Source organism: Malania oleifera, chromosome 2, assembly GCF_029873635.1.
Source record: "Malania oleifera isolate guangnan ecotype guangnan chromosome 2, ASM2987363v1, whole genome shotgun sequence".
Lineage (NCBI taxonomy): Eukaryota > Viridiplantae > Streptophyta > Magnoliopsida > Santalales > Ximeniaceae > Malania > Malania oleifera.
The window spans coordinates 132513069-132538023 of NC_080418.1; the positions used below are offsets into that span (position 1 = coordinate 132513069).

Genomic DNA, 24955 nt, shown 5'->3' on the forward strand with positions numbered 1-24955 from the left:
GCTCACATGCACAAAAAGTAAAGAGAGAGCTTTTGACAAGTCTGCAACATGGTTTTAAAACCCAGACTGATGACCAACCTGATAAAGTCATAGGGTTGCTTGAACCAGTCAGACCAGTGAGTTGAACAAATGGATGAACCAGTGGTATCAAGGTGACATATATTTACATGAGTGCGTGTGAACACACATGCACACACATGCGCATATTTTTAGACATGCGTGTATGGTCGCTGTACACAGATATATTATAATTGGGGTTTGATTATTAATTTTAATTTATTAGTCAAAAAAATATTACTAAAATTTTACTTAAGGTAAAAATTAATAATTTGATTAATTCATATATAACTATATACTGATGTGTGTGTGTGTGTAACATGCTTGCATAGAGGCAGCATACATTACTAAACATATGTTATTTGCCTGGTCAATATTATAGAAGCTGCCGAGATTGGCATTGCATACCTTCTCCTTGCTTGTCAGTCAGTGTTCAATCCCTCTCAACATCAAAATAGATTTTGTGTGAGAAATCAGGTCAACCCAGCCTGGTCACCATTTTAGGCTGGTTCAAACCAAGTTGCCCAGATATGCCATGTCGTGTTCAATTTACATCATTTCTGTTTTGAGGACATCACCTGAACCAGTAGGGGGACCAGTTCTGGTTCAACCTGGTTGGGCCGAGTAGTCCTGACCAGGTTTTAAACCATGATTATCAAGGCTTGTGAAAATAGGATCACATGTACTATATATTTGCCAATTTCTTTGCTCCACCTCAAATAACCCAATTTGGGACCTCCACAGTAATTTTGCTTATTTGAAACTTCTTTGTTTTTATTTTTATTTTTTACTGTCTTGGGCTATGTCACTAAAATGATTAATTTGGCAGTGGTGAGATTTTAGTAGCTGCTAGCTAGAGGTAAACTCAAAAAAACATTCCGCACATGCATGTGGATAATAAAGCTTAGGCAAGAACATACCACTCCCAATCCAAGCAACAAGTACGTTGTCAAACCAAATCCAAGTAGAGCATTTTTACCAAAGGCACCCTGTTGCAACATGAAATCCAAAAGCTGTAAAAACCATTAAGTAATTAGATAAGAATGATTCAGCATGAAAGCATTAAGCCCATTTTGGAAGGAAATCAAGAGAAGAAAAAGAAATAAAATGTACATAACCTCACCAGCATTACATTCACAGAAACTTTATTAACAATGTGTTGGGAGCATGGATTTTAGGCTTTGGATTTGGACAAACACAATACAAAAGTGTACTGAGTTTTGTTGAATTCCCTATAATTTCAAATCCACGGAACTCAACCTCCATGCTCCCAAACATAGGGCCAAGGCTTTTGAAAGATACAACGTTTAGAAATTACATAGCAAACTCCTCTTTCGACAAGAAAAAGTATGTCCCAGCAATTTAACATTCAAATATAAACATGTGAGCTTCAATGAAGGTACACTCACTGGCTTCTATATTAATAACATTAAAAAAAGAAAACCTTAATTTTGTTAATCTCAACTGAACTTCTATTTAAATGAAAATAAAATGTTTACTCATCATTTGAAAAATCAAAGATGAAGCCATCTGTTTATTTTTATTATTTATTTACTTATTGATTGATTTCAAGAATTTGTAAAAAAACATATAATATATAGAGCAGGTGACTTCGAAATTTTGCGAAACAGAGACCTGCTAAAGACCATGGTGGTGTTGTCAAATTAGAGCAAAAAAATGAGAAAATTAAAAACTCTAGAAGCCAGTAAATGACTCCCAGCCTGTTCGGTTGCTAATTTTATTGACAAAGTAAAGGCTTCTATATTCCTTACGAGGGCCACTTTTAGTCTTCTACTATAATAATATTTTCTGCCAACATCTGTCACTGTCATACTTTTATCCAATTCCTGCCTATTGGGTGTTTTGGGGACAGGGAGGAGGAACTTCATCATCATTATTCCCACAAGCAAAGACATCATAGAACAAGCCTCCCCTAAAATTCATGAGCACAATATTGAGGAAAGAAAAAACTTATCCCTCTTGGCAAATCAAACAATATTAATGAGAAGGTTGGGGACCAAAACAACTCAAATGTCAAACTCGTCAAATTTAATTCTTTTTGTACATACGTAAAAGCCTTTAGCAATGTCATGATAGTCAATTGAATTAATCAAATATCCATCTCCATCTATGGCACATAAATTGAGACATGGGCTGATAAATTTAAGGGGTTTCACTGACTAAATTTCACCTCCAAATGCAGTTGATTTGGCTATATTTTTTTAAAGATGAGAAAGTTAGAATTGGAAAGAGGTGAGAATTTATTTCTTACATAATGATGATCAATTTTTAAACAGCACACAAATGTTACATACCCATACCTGTAGATGCACCAAATGATCATAGAGCATTAGAACCGCATAAGGGGGCATCTTTCAACATTCCCATGTTTGTTTTGTGACTGGAATGTGACGTTGCATTAGTCTCACATCTCTCTGGGAGTGAAGGATTCCCACAAAACACGGGAATTGCATTCCATGGGAATCCTACATCTGGACTGTTTTGTATGCTTGGACATTAATGACCCATAACATAGTAATATAGTATTATGCCATGCTATTACTATATATAAAATAATAAATTATTATAAATATAAAAATAAGAATTAATAAAAAATAAAAGTATTATGTTATAATAACATAGTTTACTGGTTGAAATTTTGAAATCATATGACCCTAAATTATTTTGGTTAATTGGATTATTAAGTGCTAAATTTTTTAGTATATCATGATTAAGTTTTTGGGCATTGATTTAATTAGGAAGATATTCTTAATAGGATATTATATTGAAAATATAATTATTCTTTATATATTGTTTATATACAGGTAAAGGATATATATAATATTCATCTTTTTGAAATGCCAGGCAGAATTCCCATGTTGAACAAAACAATGACATATGCATCCTGCGCACATTCTTGGAATCTTATAGTGCAAACCAAATAAAAAGATTCCGATGAGGTAGGCATCCATTCCCAGGGATGAGGTTTCCTTCATGGTCATTTGAAATATTTTTTATTATGAACCACCCACTCCCCTAAGTGTATTACAGTGCCACCTTTGTAGCCTTTTTTCAAATGACTACATCAAATCAACATAAATATTCCATCATTCAAATAATGGGAACTTACCGTGTAGATCAATATTTCTCGGCAGGTGTGTATATGAGACAAACGAAGCAAATAACTTCACCCATCCTCATATAATTTGAAGTACTCCTCGTAATAGATTTGTAATTTTATGAATCATGACCAAAGGTGCAACTAACGGATTTACAACTAAAAATATTTCTTACTAATTTTTTAATGAAAGTGGAAGGAAATCGTTCCCAATCACCACTGTGAGAGCTTTTCATTATGCTCCTCAAGTTGTATTCAAGTCTAAACACTACATTCTTCCAGTTCAAACAAAGGAGAGGAAAGCAAAATACCTGCACAGCTCTTCCGCCATCAAGGCACCCAACCGGAAGCATATTAAATGCTGATGTCGTTAAGCCACACCTGCCAAAAGACTTGGATTATAAGCATCTCTAATGATTGTCAACTAAAGATAGGTCCAGCATTAATACACACCAGCCTGCAATCACAAGAGGATGGATTGAAACTGTAGCAGCATGCATTGCCCTGCATATTTATATTTCCAAGTGTCAATCAGAATAGTAAAGACAACAAAAAAAAAAACAAAAAAAAAAGATAACAAAAAAAAATGGCGTATCACAAGAGTCTTACTTCACCAATATGCATCATACATTGATTTAGCATAAAAATAAAAAGAACACAAACATATGGCCATCATCTGGTACAATGGTATTGGTTCCAGCTATCAAAGACAAGCATAGAGGCTCAAGGTAAAGATAATATCTAAACCACCCCTCCAGTGATTGAATTTTACAGGGTCAGTATTAGCTAATGGATTTTTTAACCTGTTTTTCCTCCTTTTAAGAAAATGGTCCCTATTACTTAAGATCGATACTGATGCTTGTAGATGCAGTAACTGAAATCCATAAATCACTTTTCTTCCTTGGAATTTTAAAGTTGTTATTCTTTTTTCAAAAGAACAAGAGAGATGTTGGAAGCAAGCAACTAATTAATTATCATCAATATGATGGTCCAATAAGAAACATAACCGTTGATTAAAATCCATAAACCTCACAAGAATTTGTATGCCACAATTTTATTTTTTTTTTGTATCTTTTTTCTTTTCTCTTCCAACAAATATGATCAAAGTTAGGGAACAAGAGACATACGCATAACCAAGTGTGGCTCTACTAATGAGCCCAAGAAGCAAAGAACCTTGAAATAGCATGCTAGGAACCTGCACCAAATCTCCCGATGCATCTGGATTTGATGAAAGCAGCAGACCAACAAAGAACATTGAAAAAGACAGCCCAGCACCTGCAAATGGACCCGCAAGAGAAACATCTACTTTTGTCCTTCGATCAGGAAGAAGGGATTTGAACTGCAGTAAATAAAACTTGATAAGAGTCCCAAATATCCTAAAAAAACAAATAAGTGTTTTAGGATTCATTCACAAACAAATAAATACTCGATGTTAGCATATTTACCAACTAGCATCGCTCATTCATACTGATATGAAAAACAAAACAGTTATAGGTCATTAACTTCAGGAAGAAGGAAACCAATGGATGTTGGTTCAGAGATTCTATCTGATAAAACACCTACTGAAGCAATAGATGTTCAGAACAGAATTAACAAGCACAAATAAGAAAAATAATAGAAGAGAGAAGTGCTTTCCAGTACATAGTAATCCTAATTTAGGTCACACTCGTGGTCTGTGTACATTGAGGAGGCTAGGTGTCACAATTCACAAGCCAAGCTTGTTTAGGACATTATTCTTGCCTATAACTGATTGCCTTGTGTACATGGGATGGGTAACCATCATGTTAAGTGTGATAATGTGTTTGTGTAAAATGGGAGTATGACTCATCAGTCAATTTTATGTTTCCTAGTGCCAGAGTTAAAATAACATAAGAAAACTCTTTAGCAGAGGGTAAGTGTTCCACAGTCACTGTAAAGCTCACTAGCTTCTGTAATCGTGTTTAGCCTATTTGCCTCCTTGGCAAAACACATGTTGCCTATAGAGGTGCTAAAAATGAATTGCTACTGCATGATTTTTGTCTACTTGCATACTTATATACTATTTCCACTTAACTTCGTATTCAATGGTTGACAATTTTTTTTTATAACAAAAGAAGATATCATTAATAGAAAAAGAACTTACAAAAGAGAGAATGACATATCTCCTGAGACAAACTGAGACACCCCCAGACTAAACAAAGAACATAAAAAATACCCAAGACAAAGAGAGATTATCATGTCAGCATGTTCCTCCAATCTCTTTGAAACTTCAGAAAGCTTGCCTCTTTAAAAAATCCATAACTGACAAATCACAGAGAGGCACAGAGAGGCCAAGTGCTTAACTTTTTCCTAAACCAGCACCTGGTTTAATTTTTTCCCTAGAAAATATCCAAGTATTATGTTCCATCCATAAACCCCATAATATAGAGAAAAAGCCACACTTCCACAAAGTTGCCCTATCCTTTCTTCAACCAAATCCTGCAAAGGATATTTCTAAAAAGTCTTCTACGAGGGGAGGACAAACCCAGCCTTCAATGGTTGAGAATTTGTTCATGTGGTGAAACTGCGGTATACTTTCAGCTAACTAGTTAAGCAAGAGCTCTATAACTAGTGTTGCGCAGCCCTTCACAAGGAAGTGTTTGGCTCGTGACACTAGGTCATGCAGATGATAAAAATTACACAACAACAACAACAGCAAAACCAAGCCTCAGTCCCCACTAAGTGGGATCGGCTATAGGAATCCTTTTTCGCCAATTTATGCGATCATGAACCATTTCTTTTGATAGATTCAAGGATATTAAATCCTTACTCACTATCTACTCCCAAGTTATTTTAGGTCTATCCCTACCCCTTCTACTGCCCCCAACAGTAACTAAGTCACTCCTCACAGGTGCACTATAAGTAGGGGTGAGCATAATTCAGGGAAACCCGAATTAACCGACCGAAATTGGTCGGTTCGGTTCAAGTAAAAAAACCGGTTCGGTCAGTTCAGTTAAGCTTCACCAAAATTCGGTGAATCGAGTTTCGGTTCGGTGAACATAAAATATAAATTCAATTAACCGATTAACCGATTTAATAATTAATTAAATTTAAAATATAAATTAATAGTAATGGTGTAAATTTCAATAGATTAATAGTAAAATATTTTTTTTATTAATAAAATGAATAGATGCAAAATATCCTTCTTTTTAATAAAATTAATAAATGAGCTACAGAATTCATAAAAATATTTATAATTATATTGTGTTTATAATAATTAGTTTTTAATAATTTCGGTTAAATTCGGTTAACAGAATTACCCGAACAGGTAATTCATTTGGCCGAGGTTCGGTTAATATCCCTTTTTCGGTCGGTTCGGTTAATGGAAATGATTAACCGAAATTTTCGATTAATTCGGTTAATTAACCGAATTTCACCGAACCGACCATTTGCTCACCCCTAACTATAAGGCCTACGTTGCAAGTGTTCATACCATCTGAGTCGTCCCTCCTTTATCTTATCTTCTATAGGAGCTACACCTAACTTACCACGAATATGTTCATTCCTTAATTTATCTTTCAATATTATACCACTCATCCATCTAAGCATTCTCATCTCGCCAACTTTTACTTTTTAGATATCATGTTTCTTCGTCGCCCAACATTCCGATCCATATAGCATAGCTGGTCTTATAGCTGTCCTATAAAAAATCCCTTTCAATTTTAAGGGTATTCTACGATCACATAGCACACTTGAAGCACTTCTCCATTTTACCCAACTTGCTTTAATTCTATGCATTACATCATCTTCAATTTCTCCTTCAGCTTGCATAATAGATCCAAGGTATCGAGATCTACAAGTGCTATTTATTTCTTTATCATCAAGTTTTACTTTGTCTCCAATATTCCTCCTATCATTACTAAAATTACATTTCATATATTCTGTTTTATTTCTACTTCCTTTTCCGTCAATTTATGCGATCATGGACCATTTCTTTTGATAGATTCAAGCATATTAAATCCTTACTCACTATCTCCTCCCAAATTATTTTAGGTCTACCCCTACCCATTCTACTGCCCCCCACAGTAACTAAGTCACTCCTCACAGGTGCACTATAAGTAGGGGTGAGCATAATTCAGGGAAACCCGAATTAACCGACCGAAATTGGTCGGTTCGGTTCAAGTAAAAAAACCGGTTCGGTCAGTTCGGTTAAGCTTCACCAAAATTCGGTGAATCTGGTTTCGGTTCGGTGAACATAAAATATAAATTCAATTAACCGATTAATCGATTTAATAATTAATTAAATTTAAAATATAAATTAATAGTAATGGTGTAAATTTCACTTTTATAGATTAATAGTAAAATATTTTTTTTATTAATAAAATGAATAGATGCAAAATATCCTTCTTTTTAATAAAATTAATAAATAAGCTGCAGAATTCATAAAAATATTTATAATTATATTGTGTTTATAATAATTAGTTTTTAATAATTTCGGTTAAATTCGGTTAACAGAATTACCCGAACAGGTAATTCATTTGGCCGAGGTTCGGTTAATATCCCTTTTTCGGTCGGTTCGGTTAATGGAAATGATTAACCGAAATTTTTGATTAATTCGGTTAATTAACCGAATTTCACCGAACCGACCATTTGCTCACCCCTAACTATAAGGCCTACGTTGCAAGTGTCCATACCATCTGAGTCGTCCCTCCTTTATCTTATTTTCTATAGGAGCTACACCTAACTTACCACGAATATGTTCATTCCTTAATTTATCTTTCAATATTATACCACTCATCCATCTAAGCATTATCATCTCGCCAACTTTTACTTTTTAGATATCATGTTTTTTCGTCGCTCAACATTCTGATCCATATAGCATAGCTGGTCTTATAGTTGTCCTATAAAAAATCCCTTTCAATTTTAAGGGTATTCTACGATCACATAACACACTTGAAGCACTTCTCCATTTTACCCAACTTGCTTTAATTTTATGCATTACATTATCTTCAATTTCTCCTTCAGCTTGCATAATAGATCCAAGGTATCGAGATCTACAAGTGCTATTTATTTCTTTATCATCAAGTTTTACTTTGTCTCCAATATTCCTCCTATCATTATTAAAATTACATTTCATATATTCTGTTTTATTTCTACTTATCCTAAAACCTCTAGATTCCAAAGCTTGTCACCATAATTCTAACTCAGCCTCTACTTCGTCACTAGTTTCGTCAATTAATACAATATCATCTACAAACAACATACACCATGGAACCTCCTTTTGAATACTCTTAGTCAATTGGTCCATCACTAAAGCAAAAAGATAAGGACTCAAAGTAGATCCTTGATGTACACAATTCTCTAGTTTCTCCATCTATAGTCCTTACACTAGTCATTACTCCATCATACATATCCTTAATGACATCGGTATACCGACAACATACATCCTTTTTTACTAAAACACACCATAGAACTTCCCTAGGTATCCTATCTATTGCTTTATCAAGGTCAATAAATATCATATGCAAGTCCCTCTTCTTTTCCCTAAACTTTTCCATTAATCTTCTTAAAAGATAAATAGCGTCTGTGATAGATCTCCCAGGCATAAAACCAAATTGATTTCTGAGATCTTCGTTTCTAACCTTAATCTTTGTTAAACTACCCTTTCCCATAGTTTCATCGTATGACTTATAAGTTTGATTCCACGATAGTTATTACAATTTTGAATATCTCCTTTATTTTTGTATATAGGTATTAAAGTGCTTTTCCTCCATTCATCTTACATTTTCTTAGTTTTTACAATTGTATTAAATAAATTAGTTAACCATATAATTCCGTTATCACCAAAGCATTTCCAAACTTCAATTGGGATGTTATCTGGTCCCATAGCCTTCCCATTTTTTTATCTTTTTTAGTGCAAACTTAACTTCATTAACTCTAATTTTGCAAATAAATATTATATTTTGTCCTTTTCTCATTTGGAAATTCTAAGTTTAAGCCTTCTATTTGGTTTTCGTTAAACAACTTACTAAAGTAACTTCGCCATCTTTCTTTAATATCTTCGTCCTTAACCAAGACAATATCATCCTCACTTTTTATACATTTTACATTTCCTAAGTCCTTGCTCTTACTTTCTCTAGCTTTAGCAAGTTTAAATACATCTCTTTTCCTTTCTTTTGTACCTAATCTATCATACGAACTATTAAATGATCTATATTTAGCTTCACCAATGGCCCTTTTTGCATCTTTTCTTGCCTCCATATATTTTTCAAAGTTATCTCTGTTTCTACATTTTTGCCACGTTTTATACCAAATTCTTTTTTTCTTTATAATTTTTTGTACATCTTTATCCCACCACCAACTTTCTTTGCTATTCGAGAATCTTCCCCTTGATTCACCTAAAATCTCTTTTGCTATCTTTTTAATAGAGCTAACTAATCTATTCCAAAGAGTATTTGTATCTATCCCATCCTTTAAGGTCCAATCCCCATCTTTGATCATTTTATCTTTAAATTTTATTATATTTTCTCCTTTTAGGTTCCACCATCTAGTTCTCCTACACTGGTTTATTTTATTCTTTTTCTTCCATTTTTAAATACATATATCTAACACTAAGACTCTATGTTGTGTGGTTAGGCTTTCACCTGGAATAACTTTACAATCCTTGCATGATAAACGATCTACCCTCCTAGTTAAAAAAAAAATCTATTTGACTTCTATTTTGTCCACTTTTAAAGGTTATTAAGTGTTCTTCTCTCTTCTTAAAGCAAGTATTCATTATACTAAAATCATATGACATAGCAAAGTCTAAGATCATCTCTCCAGACTCATTTTTTTCTCCATATCCATATCCTCTATGTATCCTCTCATAATTTTTATTATCTCTTCCAACGTGTCCATTCAGATCTCCTCCTATAAATATTTTCTCAGTCCTTGGTACTAATACTATCCATATCTTCCCAAAATTGTCTCTTAAGATTTTCTGCTAAGCCAACTTGAAGAGCATAAGCACTAATGATATTTATTATCTCTTGTCCTAATACCATATTGATTTTTATAATTCTATCCCTTACTCTAGTTACATCCACAATGTTATCTTTAAAGTTTTTGTCTATAATAATGCCTACTCCATTCTTATATTTTTCTTTTCCAGTGTACCAAAGTTTAAATCCTGATTTATCGATTTCTCTAACTTTATCTCCCACCCACTTAGTTTCTTGAAGGCAAATTATATTAATTCTTTTTCTAATCATTGTATCCACAATTTCCATGCTTTTACTCGTAAGTGTTCCTATATTCCAAGTTGCTAATCTAATTCTAGTTTCCTGAACTAACGTCTTTACCTGCCCACGTCCAGAATGATGCAGGAGCCCTCGCATATTTGACACCGTACCCAAGCGCTGACATGGCGTGTCACTTCAGGGCGACGACCTAGGCCACCCTCGCCCACTTTTCACTACACCCGGGTGGTTCAAGTGCAACGCGTCACTCGTAAGGGACGCCTCATCAAATATTTGCTAAGGATTCAAATCATAGTGATCTGACAAATTTTACGTTGGCTGTCAGCTACCTAACGCAACCCTCCTCCTTAACCCGGGCTTGGGACCGACTGTGTGTGAAAAAATTAGGACATTAAGTGCATCACAGGCAGAGTTGCAAATGATAAAAATTAAGACACAATATTACCTATTTCCCACCAATGGGATCCCAAGCAAAAATAGTCTAATCGCTTAAGTCTATGATAAATCTTCATCGCACTATTTCTTTCTGGCTTATCTTTCCGGTAGTCTAAGCTCTACATTAGTAGACCAAAAAATCTTCTACATGCCAAATATTCTAGTCATAGCTTTCCCAATAAGTTCATGATTATGGAATCAAAAAGCACTAGAACCTCCAGTAAGATGATAAAAGAAAGATTTGTCTACCTCTTTTCCACACCTTTTCACCCAAGCTTAGGGCAGGATGAGTCTATTTCTTCTTTCGTTGTTGATCCACGTGGTCCTTTGCCTTCTTGGAATTTCCACCTCCATAGATTGTTAAATGATAGGGAGATGGGAGAACTATCCTCTTTGCTAGTCTTGATGAATAACTGTTGTTTTTCTTTAGAGGATAGGCGGTCTTGGTCTCTGGAATCCTTCGGGGTTTATTCGAGCAAATCTTTTTGTGATCTTTTGAATAGGTCTAATCTATCTTTTCCTCTCTATAGTTCCATTTGGAAGGCCAACGTCCCCCTTTAAATTAAGGCCTTTATTTGGTTGGTTGTGCTTGATAGAATTAATACCAATAACTTGCTGCTGGTAATGAGACCTTTGAAGGCTATATCTCCAGACATATGAGTTCTCAGCTTTAAGTCTTCAGAATCATCACATTTGTTCATTCACTGCGACTATGCTAGGAGTGCTTGGGGTAAGTTAGTTGGTATTTTAGGCGAATGTTGGGTCAGTTCTAAGACAGTGGAGGATTTTTTGACAGTGTCTTGCTGGATTTGGCAGGAAAAAGGAAAGGGCAGCGCTTTGAAAATGTGCCCTTTTTGCAGTCTTTTGGGGGTAGTGATGGAGCATAATGCGTGCATTTTTCTAGGGACGAAGTTGTCACAGTTGCTGGTTTGGGAAAAGATAAATTTTTAAGCTTCTCTTTGGTGTGTGGGACAAGGGAATTTTAATGGGGTGAGCTTTTCTGATATTCAGTGCAATTGGAGTTATGTGTTGGAGAGCTAGTGCTAGATTTTTCTCCGGATTTTCCAGACTTTGTTAAGGAGATGTCTTATCCTCCTAGCTGTCTATTCTTATTTTATTAATGAATTCTTCTATATATATATATAAAGATGGTCAAAGAAAGATTTACCAAAAATTCCCCTTAGACATCCAAAGTCCAAATCCGGAGATCAAGTATAGCAAAAGGACGAAAAGGATCAAGCACCCCAAACACCTAAACAAGATCAGCTGTTTCAAAGGTTCAAAAAAATAGCTACCACCCACCCCACAAAAAGACATTCTGGGTTGTTCATTCCCTAACTCCAGATTGATCATGATCTGAAACTTGAAGACCATTGATCTAGATCACACACAGTGAGACCAACCTGACAGGGTTTATCTATCATTAGGCTTGCAGCGATCTGCAGCAGCAGCTGAAAGAGATAGACACTGTCACCGGAGAGAGAGAGAGAGAGAGAGAGAGTCCAACATCCAAGTTGCAGCCATGAAAAAAGAAGCTCACAACAAGAATGGGGGGTCTTGAAGGGGCTCCATGTGATAAAAGAGTCAAAAGACGAAGACTGAGCAGCTTGGCAGCAATGTTTACAACAAATTGAGTTTGTTCAATTAGGGACAGAAAGGTGTCAAATTTTTATTTTGAATTTTATGGTTTTGCTATATTTTTCGCTTTTAACATTTATCATTATTGTTACAAATCTGGAAAAAAAAAAATCTGAATGGTTAATGGAGAAAATAGAGAACTTAGGGTTAGAGAAAGAAAGAGAGAAGAAGAGAAGAGGGGTGCCGTCAGCCAGGTGTGGGTGTCGCATGTCTGCTCTCAGGGCTAGACCCAATATTGTTATTGTTGCAAATCTGAAAAATCTGAATGGTTAACAGAGAAAATGGAGAACTTAGGCTTAGAGAAGGAAAGAGAGAAGAAGAGAAGAGGGAGAGGTGTTCTGTCAGCCAGGCGTGGGAGTCATTTGTCTGTTTTCAGTGTTAGACACTATTAATGTTAATTATAAAAAACACGGGGCCAAAAACTAAATCACAAACCAAATACTAAATAGTCTACTCTTCTCTATCACTCCCCTCAAATCAAAGGTGTATAGCTATCACTTAACCCCCTCAATTAGACAAGGCATGAACCTTTGTGAAAACATCTCCTAATTGATGCGCACAAATGAAGTACTCACAACCTTCATCATAGCATCCCTCATAAAATGTCAGTCTGCTTCAATGTGCTCCATCCTCTAGGTGGATTGCTAGCAATATAATGGCAGCCTAAATATGACAAAACATATCTATCAGCTTTGTTTTAAAAAAAACCCATCTCTAACATAAAAGATTTCAATGACACCAACTCACAAACAGTATGTGCCATAGCTTGGTCTTCTACATGGGCATTGGATCTCACTATGACACTTGGTCTTCTACATGGGCATTGGATCTCACTATGACAGTTTGTTTCATACTACACAAAGTCACTATTTACTACCCGCAAATGTACAATATCCGACACTGGACCTTTGACCTTCATGTGCATCAAAGAATCCGACAATATTTGCTTAAATATCAAACACCTGCCAAAAGAGCTCTTGAAATATCAAAGAATCCTATGAATAGCATCCCAATGTGCCTAATTAGGTTTCTCCATAAACTAAATCACCATCCCCACATCAAAAGATATGTCAAGTCCTGACAATCAAATATATCAGCTTGCCAATCCATTGCCTATACGAACATTTGTGTTCAGGCTACAGTCAAACATCCCGAGACAACTTGATGTTGGGATCCCAAGGATAATAAACTGGTTTTATTTCCAATATACTAGTCTCATTAAGCAAGTCATAGGTGTAAAATTTCACTGAGGGAGGTCCAATCCTTTCTTACACTATACAATCTTAATACCAAGAACGTAACACAGATTAACCCAGTCCTTGATTTGAAACTTTACCTAGAGCCAATGCTTTGACATCTACAATCCTACTAATGTTGCCAGCGATGATGATATCATCAACATAAACTACTAGAAGTTCCACATTTGTCTCCTTTTTTAGGACAAACGCGTTAGACTAGCACAATATAAAGCCACGACAGAGATCACAATGCTAAATTTGTCAAAACCAGGTTCAATGAGACAGCTCAAGACCATAAATGGCCATTGCAACCTGCATATCTTACCACTCTCCCATCAAGCAAAATACCTCAGAGGTTGCTCCATGTACATACAAGAAGGCATTCTTTACATATTCCCATACAAGAAGGCATTCTTGACATCCATTTGGTATAAAGGTCAATCAAAATTAACTCCAAGTAAAATTAAAAATACGACTTATTTGAGCAATGGGAGAGGTCTCAAAATAATCAATACCGCAAATTCTAGTATACCTCTTGGCAACCAATCAAGCTTCAAGCCTCTTAATAGAACCATGAAGATGATATTTAACAATGCAGACCCAAAAACACTTAAACCAATTCCTTATCAGAGGACAAATCTCATGTCCCTCAAGTAGTAGGTGCTTCCATTTCCACATCCATTGCATGCTTTCACCTAATGTTAGAAGAAAGTGTCAACATGTAAAGAAGGGATAGAAAAAGGGAAATAGACATGGCAAAAGGTTGCACAGTAACAAGAAGATGAAGAAAAGTGAAACATTGCTAGAAATAGGATGAGCAACTAAGCATCGCTAAATCCAAGTTCTCAAACCTTTTTGATGAGATATGGGCAAACCTAAGTCAAATTGGGAGGAACCTTCACAACAAAAAGTTGAGATGTAGAAGGGTGGAAGAGTTGGTTGTGGGGGTAGTGTTGTCTTTGTCCACATCTAGTGGCTTCTTTGGTCCAATAACAAATGGCCTAGGAAGAGGAGTGGGAGTGTTTTTTTGAGGAATAAGAGTAGAAATGGAAGGATAAGCACACGATGGGAGACCATAAATTGTCAATGGACTCAAAATAGATTAATATAGAGAGGACCCAACACTAGACAAATAAGGAGTGCCCTAGGGAAAAAGTTCTATAAGCACAAACAGTTTCAACGAGCAGGAATCCCAACATTTATACCCTTTTGAGTTATTGAGTACCCAATAAAGAAAAATTTACGAGTGCAAGGAGAAAATTGTTCAAACCAGTACTTAGAAGATGAACAAAGCATCTGCACCAGGTCTCGCCCTTCATATACCTTAATTGTTCTTTGGTCCAACAATTAATAGATTGGGAAGAGGAGAGGAGTGGAAGTGTTCTTTGAGAAATAAGGGTAGAAATAGGAGGGTCAGCACATGATGGAGAAGCATAAATCATCGACAGACTCATCAGTTGAGGAGGACCAACATTAGACAAGTAAGGATTCCTGTTAAAAGAGCTCCATTAGCACTAACAGTTTCAACGAGTGGGTATCATAGCATCCAAACCCTTTTTCTCGAGTATGGAGTTCCCAACAAGAAACACATACAAGCTCAATAGGCAACTTGTATTAACTAGTATTTGAAACATGAACAAAGCATGTGCACCCAAAGGCACAGGGCACAACAGAAAGAATCCTCCTTTGCCATCTTTAATGCTAGAGTCCACTACTTCTGAGGCAGTGAGGGTTGCATCCATAATTTGTCTCTCCTTTAATGTGAGAGTAAAGATGGTTATTCTCCACTTTATGCATATGCACGTGCATTCAGCAGCTCTCAGAATAAGGGCTGTAGCAAGCGACCTTTATGGAATGACTAATCAATCCAGCGTAGAGCTCTAGCTCATTACATGTTAACTTCAAAAGGATTTTTCTTGAAACATTTCTAATCATTTTTGAAAAACATTCTTTGGTTCTGTATGCATTATTCATAAAAGAATCATTGGGTTTCAAAATACTTCAATGATATTTTAACTTCTTTCAATAAGACAGCTCAGTAAGATGGTTTGAATGGACCAAAAGCTTCAATTGCAAATTGGATACATCTCATAATTCATACTTGAAACTTTTCATTGTATGCTTATGCATAAAGTGCTAGGTTAGGCATTAAAAATTGAATTGAATTGAGAATTATTCATGTTTCACTGAAAGGATACACAGTTTTGAAAAATTCATAACGTAAACCTAATGTCAAAAATTATTGAAGTTTTATAGAAAGGTTCTACAGTATGGAAAAATCCATCATGTATCCTCTTATGTTTTCTTCTCCCTCTTGTTACAGACAATTAAGAGGAGGGCAAAAGCCCCCATTTTTCAGGTTGATTATTATAAAACAACAATTGCAACACAAACAACCATGTGCATCTTGTAAAGGATCACAACAACAGCTGCCCACATGACAAGCCTTCTGGAAACTACATATTTTTTTCAGACAAAAATATTTTCATGAACTAAAATGAAACAAAAGTACACTGTGCAGAGGACAATACAGCCTCCTAGAATCAACTATAACAACTACAATAGTTCTGCCTTCCAATCTTCTTGAAGAACAGACAGAAAAATGCCCCCCAAAAAAACCAAAGGAATGTGCCCGAAGTGAAACAAGAAAGACAACTCTATTCCACGACAAATGGGGAGATGTCATTTGACTTTGAACTTTAAAAATCTCGCATTTCTCTTGATCCAATGGGTCCACAGTAGAGTATATACTACACATGTCCATAAAGCCCTTCCTTTTCTATTTCTTCCAACGCCCCAGAATCTCACAAACAATAACCACCTATTCACCCATATATTTTAAGACACCACCCATGCTTCACAAAGCAAGAAAAAGTGTGCTCCAAAGTTGGCTTACCACCCAACAATGTAGAAAGAGGTGCACACTTGTTTCATTAAACTTTCGACATCAAACAAAGATTGCACCTAGCCTTATAGGGCTTTCTAACCTATAACAAGTCATGCACATTAATCCTGTCAAGTCATGGTCCAGATGAAAGCCCGGATTTTAAAAAGATCCTTAGCCTTTCAAATGTAATGGTACAAAGGAAAATGACCGGAGATTGGAGGTCTCAATAAATGAAGGAAAAAAGACTTGAAAGAAAAAAACCCAATGAATCCCCCAGCCAACCATCTCAGCAGTCCTAGTCTGGGAACAAAATAGTCCAAAGTACTCAGCACTGTAGTAAGCTCATCAACCTCTCTTTCATTGAGATTCCTAAAGAAGTGGAAGACCCAAGAACGAGAGCTCCCTTGGAAGAAAAGGAAAGCGTAATTGGTGCATTCTAGTATCTGTATTTCATTTCATTCTCCAATTAAATGTGGTTATGTAGGGGATCAATTTCATTATCTAAGTAAGCCAGGTTTTCCTAATTTGTAACTTTTTTTAATTAAGAAAAATCCTCAAATTGTGTTCCACAGGTCACTTTGCAGGGAATCTTTTTTTAGCTAGATAGCAGGGAGCCAATGTACTCTTCTTAATATTGCAAATTTATTTGCCAGGTTTAGACAACCCCAGTATAAAAAACAAGCCAAAGTAATTTGAAATTCTCGCCTTTCATTTCTATGCCTAATCACTCTAAATAGTACAAGAAGAAAATTAGAGATAAATATAGTAAATTTTCATTTCTTAAAGTTTCCACTGTTTTAAGTAGCAATGTAGAAATAACTAGACATGCTTACCTGAGTAATTGCACCAAAGCTGCCCAATGTAATGTTAGGAATAAAGTAAGGGATACTCAGATTCACTTTCTTCGGGAAAGCAGCCAGAAAGTGCCCAACTTCCTGCATGGAATCAACTCCTTCATGTAGAAATAAAATCAAAAGAATAAAATATTAAAATTTTGACTATTTGAATAAAAAGTATTATTGTTTACATGAAAAATATGAAGCCAGAAAATAGACCCAACATTAAATTAATGCTATTAAAAATTTTCATGGAAATTTTTTTCCTCCACTTGAATTATTTAGTGCTTGTTAACAGGCTAGAGAAATTACAGGCCAAAAAAAACAATCCAAATAATCACCAACCCAAAAAGGAATCATTTACGTCAGTTTACCAGAAACAAATGACAACATTTCCCAGCTGCTCCAGGTCAAGAATATGTCATGGTGAATACCAATCCAACATAACTAGATAAGTATTTATGTCAGCTTAACAAAATAAAGAGTATTCATGTCAGCTACATTCTGATGAATGCTCATGGAAAATCTAATGAATTATATTTGAAAATAACATAATTGACACCATTCTTCAGTGTCTTTTTTTGCAAACAAAATGTTTTTGTAAGAAATCCAAAAGCATTAGAGCAAGTGAGACCAAAAGATAGGCACTTATCTACAGCAGGAAAAAAAAAAAGTAGAAGAGGGGGAAAACAGTATACATAGAGTACAGCTCTTAAAATGACCAAATGAAAGGCTGGGGAACATTTGAAATCGACAACCATACAACAAACTATAAGAGACCATAAAGAAAAACTTGATAAGATAAAAAACAACACATTGGTAAATATTTAGCCCAACATCAGACTGTTTAGAATAGACATACGATTTCAAGCTAATGGCTATGGCAAAAAAAATTGTTTGATTTGATTGCAAGAACAGATTTTGATTGACATAAACAAAAATATTGACAACATTAAAGCTATCAACGGAAACAGCCACATCAAGGCACTATAATTTGAAAGTATAGAAAAAAAATGATAAAGCCAAAGTGTTACATAAAAGGTGAAATAGATGTTGCGTACTATGAGAACTGCCAATTTAGCTGTAAGCAAGACTTATGTTCTCAATAAAAATGTATTCATGACACTTGACGATGACAGTTTATAAAATGGGTTAAAACAAGTCATTCAAGCCCTGCAATCTTAAAATATACTTAAAAAGAAATTAAAATTATACCATATTTGTAATGCTGAATGAAGACATCAATGAAGAGTTATCTAATGCATTCATTAATTAAATCAACAAAAATAAGAGATTTTCTCACATGAAACAACTGAACCCCGAAAACACCATACGCCAGTGGCAGAGCAGATTCAACAAATGGGAATAGCAGCTCCATATCCGGTGGTTCAACGGCATTTGGATCTGTGAAGTACTTGACTACTTCAGGTGGAAGTCGATTTAGCTGCTTGAAAGAACAAACACAATCAGTACACATCATTTCCAAGCAATAAGTTTACTGCTCATGATCCATAAATGATGCCTAAAATGGATATGGGAATGGTTAAGAGTACAGAAACATTAAATAGCTAGACTATGTACAAGAAGTGCACCAATGATTTGAATACCTGAGATGCAATTCCCAACTCCACAGAGGAACCAATTGTAAGAAGAAATAACAGGAGAGCAATCACATATTGCCAGAGTGTTGTTGGCCCTGGTTCAGAAACTTCTCTCCGCAACATACCAAAGCTAACCCGTGGCCCACCACGCGGATCTGTTCCTTCTGAATTGGGTTCCTCTACCATAAAAAGGTTGTATTTATTGCCCATGACTTCAGTAAGTCGACTCTGGAGTTTGGCAAACACCTCCTCTCGCTTCCCCCTCAAGTTTCCAAGGAAGAGAATGCCCTCACCCAGCTCCCCAAATGCCTCTTCTCTAGTAACCCAGAAGGTCGAGTAGCCAAACAGCTTTTCTTTAATTACTTTGATGTCCACAGGGTCAACCTTCTCAGGTGCAAGGAGCTCCATCAGCTTAAAAGAATCCACTTGGAAATTATTGTAAGCTGGTCCCATGGTAGAAATAGCTGGTGGCTGAATAGACAAGAAAACCCCATATATTAGATTACATGTTGTCATTAATCAGTAAGGGTTGGGGCCAATGGTCAATACTTTCCTGTCATTTATGCACTTGAAATATGTAATCATGATTCATACAAGCTCTTGAGTGTCAGTCATCCTATTTGTACTAATCACTCAATTTAATTTTATTATTTATCACTTTAAAAAAAAAAAAAAAAACTGTTCCCATAAGAAGAAGAAGAAGAAGAAGAAGAAAATCCAGATAAAACAGACAGCTGTCATAGTGATTGGAGCCCCATTTCCCACCATCAATTTGGATGAAGCATGATGTCATTTGAAGGTTATACCTAGCATGACTTCACAAATGACAGCATGTCGTTGCCAAATCAATGGTAAAAAAAATGGTGCTGTGACTACTATGACTGTTTACTATGTCATTTATGCACTTGAAATATGTAATCATGATTCATACAAGCTCTTGAGTGTCAGTCATCCTATGTGTACAAATCACTAAATTTTATTTTATTATGCATCACTTAAAAGAAAAGGATGTTCCCATGAGAAGAAGAAGAAGAAGAAGAAGAAAATCCAGATACAACAGACAGTGTCATAGTGATTGGAGCCCCATTTCCCACAATCAATTTGGATGAAGCATGACGTCATTTGAAGGTTATACCTAGCATGACTTCACAAATGAAAGCATGTCGTTGCCAAATCAATGGTCAAAAAAATGGTGCAGTGACTACTATGACTGTTTGTTATGCTAAGAGAACAGCTATACCTAACATGACATCACAAATGACAGCATGCTTTACCCAAATCAATGATTGAGAATGATGCTGTTATGACTACGACTGTTATGCGAATAAAACTCATTCTAAAAATGACATTGACTATAAAGATATACTAATGATAACAATTCCTATAAATACTGATTTGTATGACAAGTGATAGGAGTTGAACCTGTTAGAAAAGAATATGCTATTTTAGGATCTGTTTGGTATCATTGCTGTTTTTTGCTTTTCGTTTCTGTTTCTGGTTGTAATTTTTGACAGTGATACCAAATGGCCCCTTAGTCAGTATGTGGTGTGTTTTAGTCTTTCGAATCTTTTTATTGGTATATAGGAGGGCAGACCTGGAGCAGCACATAGGCTCCAAGAAACTGCTGCCCAGCTTTTCTGTCCTTCTTCTCTTCTCTTCAAGTTATTTCAGATTTACAACATGGAATCAGAAAATTGATCTCCTCTAAATTTGATTTATCTGAGTTGGTTTTGGGCACTCCTTTTTTCTTTTTCCTTGCTGTTCCTGGTTCTCAAATCTGATTGTGTGTTTGGTTTAAGGGTTGTTTGGGACATTTTTCTTCTCAGTTAGGCTGTGCAGCATCCTTGGTTAGATGTCATGTGTGTTCATGGTGCTTTCTTGACGCAAAGTCTCGCATTCACATACTGTTTCTGGTATACTGCTGTTGTTATTTTGACATTCCACTGGCTGGTTGTGGCACGATGAGGCTGTTTTTATGCTCTGTGTGTTTGCGATTGATTGCTTGCAATCTTGTATCAGTTGCTAATTGGTTCCAATTGGTGTTCAATGACTTTATTTCCTGTTCTTGCCTGCACTTGCTTCTAGTTGCTGCCAGCCTTAATAACTGTAGCTGCCACCACGTAGCTTATGCCTTCCTTTGTTGCAGGATGCCTTGTCATGTGTTGTCGAGTGATTTCTCCTAGGATGTTGGAACTCCAGTTTTGTGGTCATAGCTACCTCTTGAAGCTCTGAAGTGCAGTTTTGTGCTAGTGTGTGCTTCCAGATTCTGCATTGTTGCTTTGTTGTTCATTCCCAATACTAGTGTGTGCTGAATGTAATGCATTGGGGTGCTTTTGACAGATTCTACAGAGAGAGCTTCCCTTGTACTAGCGTAGAGATCACAGCCATCAAATTTGTAGGATCCTCCAACTACTAGTAGTGGTCTCAGGCAGTGTCTGGGTGTTTGTTAATGAAAGGGAAGTCCAAGCATAAGCTGCATTCTCACCCATCTCCAGAGCCCAAGGATTATGAAGATTGAAAGAAAGAGAATAAATTGTATTGTGGGTGTGGAATAGCACGGAGCCATGAATTTCTGTGAATGTTATGTTTCATGCAACAGCTAAGTCCGTATGAGATGATCTTCATGAAAGTTCCTCATGAGATAAAAACTCAAAACTTGTTTTCTTGACCTAGAGAAGCTTTTCAACATGAAAAATAAGGTAGATCCATCAGTGAAAATTATAACACTCTAAAGTGTATGCGGGAGGAATTCATATCTATCAACCAGTTAGTTTCAATGTTGAGAAGATTAAGAGGCAACGGGCAAAGCTCTTGGCCACCACGTTTCTGTCTGTTTCAGTCCTAAGCTTCAACCCATCAGCAATCCAATTCCTTCCATCCATGAATGAAGCATATACTAGGGTCCAACAGATCACCAATGACAGCTCTCAAGTCTCTTCTCAAGCTTCTTACCCTGAAATTTTAGCACTTTAGCCATGGGGTCGGGGAAGCTTTGGAGGACAAGGGCAATGTTTGGATGGCAGTCGAGGCAGAGGTAGTATATTAGGACGAGGAGTTCGTTGCTATTCTTGCATTTGCACACATTATGGCAATTGGCAAGGATAATCTTGGAACTGATTTGGGCCAATAAATCTCTTGCCCAAAAGGTGATTAATATATATATATATATATATATATATATATATATATATATAAATGGACAAATGACATTGACCTCCCCTAAAGATATAAAAAAGACACTGACCTCTCCTAAGGTTTCAAAAATCCCAAAGACCTCCCTTGAGATTTCAAGAATTGCAGAGACCTTGCCTGAGGTTTGCCAAAAATACACAAACCTCCCTTTATATTTTGCAAAAAGACAAGTCTTTTGAGGGGAGGGTTGTGTCTTTTTAGAAAATCTCAGGGGAGGTCTGTATTAGTTTTGAAACATCAAGGGAGGTCAATGGAATTTTTGAAACCTCAGGGGAGGTCCTTGTCTTTTTGCCAAACTTAGGGTCGGTGAGTATCTTTTACCCTATATAAATTATCTTCATGACCACATGGATGTGCGTGTGTTTGTATGTTTAATCTATTAAGGATCAATTTATGTCTTAGTCCATGAATTTATAATAGATACATTGACCTAAGTCAAGTACTATATTCATTGGATGAAGCCATGCTCCATTTTAAATTCATATGTAGTTAATCATAGTCTCTGAAGATACATTGGAAGAACAAAATCATGTATCTCATTGATCAATGCATCGTTAGGGATAACATATCCCATAAATCAAAGATAATTGATTGAATGTAAGAGGTACGTTCACCTTGGAGGAAGGGAAAGATATATTTGTGACTCAATGATGGATTGAGTCACTTAGGCACATATATAAAGAGCTTTTGGTCCTTCTCACCACTAAACTATGCTTGATAGAATTCCATCACTAAAGTAAGACATAATAGTAAAGAAGAAGAAGATTTGTGTCAAAACTCATATTGTCTCGTTTGAAATGACACGATGCATATGAATTAGTTTATATCAAATACTACTCATTTATGGTTCACACCAAAAAAAAAAAAGCCAAGGGTCCTTGCTCAAAATTTTTCTAACTAGTGGAGAGTCATATATATGTACAAAGCCTTTTCCTTCAAAGTGAATGTACATCTTACTCCAAATAATAATCCTTGATTTATGTCATATATTATCCTTAATGATACATTGAACAATGAGATGCATGACTTTGATCAATGTACCTTCCTTCTTCCAATCTATCTTGGGAGTCTATGTATGAATCATATATGGATTCAAAGATACATGCCTTTGGTCATTGTATATTGTACTTCCAATGAATATGGTACTTGATTTTGGTCAACGTACCTATTATAAATCCATGAACCAAGAAAAAACTTGATCCTTGATCAATTTTATGCGCACATGTGTATATACATGTAAGATGTGTGGGACTCTCCTCCAATGGACTGTTCACAGTTAATAATTTTTTAATTTTCTGATTTCTAAGAATATTTCTACCAGTGGCCATGCTCTACCCAACTTCCCAATGAAACAGGTTAGTTCCTTTATTCCTTCAAAAAATTATTTCTTTCTCTGATGACAGCTCAGGAAAAATTTCTCACGCTTCACAATATCCAAAACAGAAAAGATAGAACCACCCAAACTGCTATTTTCTTTGCTGAGCTGAATTGAGATCAGTTAATCACCCCTTTATTCACTGCCCTTTGGCAGAAATTTTTTCAGTTTTTGCTGATTAATTGGGTGATGCTCTAGTCCCTACTCTATGATGAAAATTGTGTCATTGCAAATAACTTCAAAGGGCAAGGAAGAAGCCTCTAGAGAACCATTCTAACCGTTATGTTGCAGGGATTCAAGATTTGGTGCAGGATGTGCACAAAATTAAGCAATAAAAATCAAGAATACCATCCATTGATCTCAAGTTTCGCAAGGATTCTGTTTTATTTCTTTTACAGAATTTCCTTCAGTTATAAGGTTATTCTTTTTTATACAAACGAAGAAATTTAGTACAGAAAATGAAGGGAAAAAATATAAGAAATAAAGAACATGATGTCTTCCCACAGAAAAACTAAAAACAATTACAAAAGGGCAGTGCTCTGATCCCTTTGCAAGTCAGACAAAGCAAAACACCCCCAAACCAATCATCCAAATGAAGCAATACTCTATTCCATAAAAAATGTGATGACCTTGTCTTCCCAAAATCCTAGCATTCCTCTTCATCCATAATGTTAAAAAAAATAGTATGCAAAGCAAAAATCCACAAAGTTATACCCTTTTTACCTCTCCCAAAGCCCCAAACACTGCACTAATATGAAGTGATCTATGGTTTTCATGGGATCACTCACATACCAAACCTAGAAAGGAAAACAGTGTCACTCACAGCTGTATCACCACCCAGTAATGTAGAACACAATATTCATTTATCTCATTAGACTCCAAAGACTAGGCAAATATCATTGCTTTACTGAATCTCTTCACTTACAATAGGTTATCATTAATGTCCAAGTGAATGCCTTAATCTTAAAGAATGTTAGCCTTCCAAATGACATTTTCCAATAGAAAATGAGAATAGGTTGAGCATGTCAATAAATGAAGGAAAAGGAATTAGAATGAATGAAACCAAAAATATAGCCTCAAATGAGGAACGAATAAATCCAAACTCTTAAAAAATTAACTAACTTGTCAACTCTCTTTCATTAAGATTCCAAGGGAGAGAGAGAGAACCCCATGAAAAAGAGCCCTCTTCCAAAGAATAAAAATAAGTAATCAGAGAGTAATGTAGAGAAAAAAAGCCTAAAAAGGCAAAAAATAAGTATCGGAAAATAATGTAGAGAAAAAAAGCCTAAAAAGGCAAGGTACCAAGGTCGCCAAAGAAGTCTCATCCACTCATAGATCTTCCCATAGGCAAATATTATCATCATTGCAAGCTCTAAGGA

At 35.7% G+C, this 24955-nt stretch overlaps 1 protein-coding gene across 2 annotated transcripts in view; it reads right to left on the reverse strand.

The window, feature by feature from the left end:
• The window catches only part of LOC131148590 (probable zinc metalloprotease EGY1, chloroplastic), a 28699-nt gene that overhangs the window by 1597 nt on the left and 2147 nt on the right, over positions 1-24955 (reverse strand). For both annotated transcript variants that reach the window (XM_058098399.1, XM_058098400.1), the window contains exons 2-8: positions 19016-19480; positions 18712-18852; positions 17406-17507; positions 4303-4514; positions 3629-3679; positions 3487-3556; positions 978-1046 (exon numbers count right to left, since the gene is read on the reverse strand). In XM_058098399.1, coding sequence (XP_057954382.1) covers positions 978-1046; positions 3487-3556; positions 3629-3679; positions 4303-4514; positions 17406-17507; positions 18712-18852; positions 19016-19480 — 1110 coding nt within the window. The remainder of the gene's footprint in view (positions 1-977; positions 1047-3486; positions 3557-3628; positions 3680-4302; positions 4515-17405; positions 17508-18711; positions 18853-19015; positions 19481-24955) is intronic.